The 3,212-nt window shown below is 28.8% G+C and overlaps 1 protein-coding gene across 2 annotated transcripts in view; it reads left to right on the top strand.

Annotated features, from left to right (window-relative positions):
• The first annotated feature begins 295 nt into the window (after window positions 1-295).
• No66 (Bifunctional lysine-specific demethylase and histidyl-hydroxylase NO66) overlaps window positions 296-3,212 on the top strand; it is a 4,641-nt gene continuing 1,724 nt past the window's right edge. Inside the window, exons 1-6 of one of the 2 annotated variants that reach the window (XM_083055779.1) lie at window positions 298-668; window positions 802-1,412; window positions 1,520-1,797; window positions 1,876-2,608; window positions 2,688-2,874; window positions 2,961-3,167. In XM_083055779.1, coding sequence (XP_082911905.1) covers window positions 802-1,412; window positions 1,520-1,797; window positions 1,876-2,608; window positions 2,688-2,874; window positions 2,961-3,029 — 1,878 coding nt within the window. In that variant the 5' untranslated portion in view covers window positions 298-668 and the 3' untranslated portion in view covers window positions 3,030-3,167. Of the gene's footprint in view, window positions 669-801; window positions 1,413-1,519; window positions 1,798-1,875; window positions 2,609-2,687; window positions 2,875-2,960; window positions 3,168-3,212 lie in introns of those variants that run through there. The other variant, XM_083055789.1, reaches the window with a different exon arrangement.

Here is a 3,212-nt window from a genome sequence, read left to right as displayed (position 1 = left end):
ATATATATATATATAAATATTTCAAAATCTATAACTAATTTTAAATCAGGTCTACCTATCTTTTTTCTATAAGATCACAAAACAAAAATATACAGATTAAATATTTTCTCTCTTCTTTATATATATAAAATGATTAATTTAAATGAATGTTAATTTATTTTGCGAGATTAAATTCCTAATTTTGAATAACAATTAAGGAATTTGAATTTCGTAATCTTTTTCTTATATATATATATTATTCTGTTCTACTGATTTTAATTTCTGATTTTTTTTTTAATAAGATTCGATAATTTTCTTTTTAATTAAAAATTTTTCTTAATTATTATTAAGTTTTTTTAGTTTTGACAAATAAAGAGTCCTTCATTCTTATTAAAGAATTAATTTATCGAATCTTATTTCAAAAAAAAGAGACCAATTTCAGCGCCGCTATTCGGATTGTGAATGAACTGAAATCAGTCACGTGACAAGAGCTGCGAAGAGTGCGAAGTTGGATCTGCTGGCTGGATGTATTTTCAAGTACCACGTGTTGTGTCTCAGGAACAAGAATTTGTTTAAGAAGCAAATTAAAAAAAGAATTACATCGTGATATTACGATCCATCTATGGAAATCCAAAAAGAAAGAAGAAGCCACAAGTAACAAGGGTTGTGAAGTTAGTATACAAAAAAAGGTTAGTATTTATGATATATCGCTTGAAATTTTTAGAAAGATTCAAAGGTTTCACAAAAATTGATATGATTTACATTTATCATATTTATATAAAATCAGATCTAATTATGCTCTTATGTGTTCTATTTATATAGATGTCTGAAAACGTCGTAGTATCAGCTTTTTCTATGTATGCAAAACGTAAAAGCACTAAACAACAAATAAACAGTAAAAAAAGAAAAAATAAGCATATATTATCAAAAGTATCTCATCAAAAAAGCATTAAACAGAAACCTCAAAAGCAACAGAATAAAGAGTGTGCCCTAAATATTTCTCTAAAAAGTAAAGATGGTATTATCACTAAAAAAGGCAGTTTAAAAATTGGTAAACATAATTCCTTACCTGCAAAGCTAATAAAAGTTACAAATAAATTAAAAAGATTAAATAGAATACAACAGTTAGATACAATAAATAATGGTCAAAGTATGTATGAAAAATTAAAAGTAACAAAGAAGCAAAAAAAGAAAACTGAAAAAAAATTTTGTGAAAATAAAAGAAAAACTATTGAAACAACAACTGAAACAACATTAAGAGAGAATGCCGAGGAAGAAAATAATGACAGCCATTCAAATTATATAGAATTGAACGAAAATACATTGAATAAACAGCCAAATATAACTTATTTTGGTGGCCCCGATCCTATTTTAAGCAGTCAAAAATTATTTGAGTGGCTAGTATATCCTTTGAATGTAAAAAAATTTTTTACGTAAGTTTAAATGAAGTATAATTATATATGTATTTGGTTATGTGATTATGTGATTATATATGTATTTGTTTGTTATGTGATTAAAATATTGATGATTTTATTTTAAGAAAACATTGGGAGAAGAATCCAATACATATAAAAAGAAAAAACCCTGATTATTACAAGTGGATCGTATCGACATGCGTATTGGACAAAATATTGAGAGATAATCACATTTTATTCGCCAAAAATATTGACATTACTTCTTATATCGATGGAAAAAGAGAGACTCACAATCCTCCTGGCCGTGCTCTACCGAGTGTTGTTTGGGATTATTATTTGAACGACTGCTCTGTGAGAATGTTAAATCCTCAGACATTTATACCTCAGTTGCATGCACTCAATGGTATGAAAAAAAACATTGTAATCGTATTCTTCTAAAAATTTTGCATTGTTTTTTTAATTTATAAAACATGTTTTATAGCTACCCTTCAGGAATTTTTCGGCTGTTTTGTTGGTGCTAATTTATATCTCACACCACCCAATAGTCAAGGCTTTGCGCCTCATTATGATGACATTGAAGCATTTATATTGCAAATCGAGGGCAAAAAAAGGTGGAGGTTATACATGCCTCCTAATGAGACTGAATATTTGCCGAGATATTCGTCTAAGAATTTCGATCAATCGGAAATCGGGGATCCTATACTGGATACTATTGTCAGTGCTGGAGATTTGGTATATTTACCGCGGGGAACTATCCACCAAGGAACGACTATCGACGATACTCATAGTTTGCACGTCACGTTAAGTGTATATCAGAAAAATAGTTGGTGCGACTTGCTTGAAAAACTCCTTCCGCAGACTTTGAAACGAGCAGCCAAAATCGATAGTCGTTTTCGCGAAGGACTGCCTTTGCAATATTTAAGATACACTGGCATTGCACATAACACGAGTACAACAGAATCCAAAATAGCTTTCAAAGAGCAAATTAAGGCTCTGCTAACTAATTTGATAAATTACATCGATATAGACAGCGCAGCTGATTTGATGGCTAAAGATCACATTCACGACTTTCTGCCTCCGTTTCTCAGTAAAGACGAACAAAAATGTTCAGTGATGAAAGACGGCGAGATTATGACTAGCAACGGAATCGTTAAAAATCGCACGAATATAACGCCTGAGACAAAAATACGATTGTTGAGAATGCATTGTATAAGGTAACAAAAATCATAATCTATTTTAAAAAACAAGATATCTAAGACGATATATTTATATAACTTTATTTTATTATATTAGATTACTAGAAGAAGATGGAATATATAGGATGTACTACTCCACCGAAAATTCTAAAGAATATCACGAATACGAGCGGCGATTTTTAGAAATTGATGCAGACTTTGTTCCTAACATTCAGAAGATAATAACATCTTATCCTAACTTTATATGTGTAAAGGAATTGCCGATTGAGAATGATGATATTAAGGTATTAAGAATATTTATTTATTTATATCGTTATAAAAAATTATTTTTTTCAAAATTATTAATATAAACTGCGTCTCTGCTTTATAGGTTCAAATAGTGAAAGATCTTTGGGAAAAAAATTTAGTTATAACAGATACTCCTTTATGTTTGAGTTAATTTTATTACAAAACAAGTTACGCAAGGAAAATTATAAAAGAAAATATATAATTCTTTTACTTATATATTTTCTGATTCTTTTTTTTACGCGAAATAAATAACTGTAAAATATATTACAGTATGTGTTGAAAATTAAAAAATTACACATTACGATAGTTAAGCATATGACATTGATAGCGCAAT

This window comes from Prenolepis imparis, unplaced genomic scaffold (genome assembly GCF_030444845.1).
Source record: "Prenolepis imparis isolate NDT839.2.m4 unplaced genomic scaffold, iyPreImpa1.0 SCAF_2, whole genome shotgun sequence".
Classification (NCBI taxonomy): domain Eukaryota; kingdom Metazoa; phylum Arthropoda; class Insecta; order Hymenoptera; family Formicidae; genus Prenolepis; species Prenolepis imparis.
Note: the sequence above shows the minus strand (reverse complement) of the source record. Positions and strands in the feature narration are given on the sequence as shown.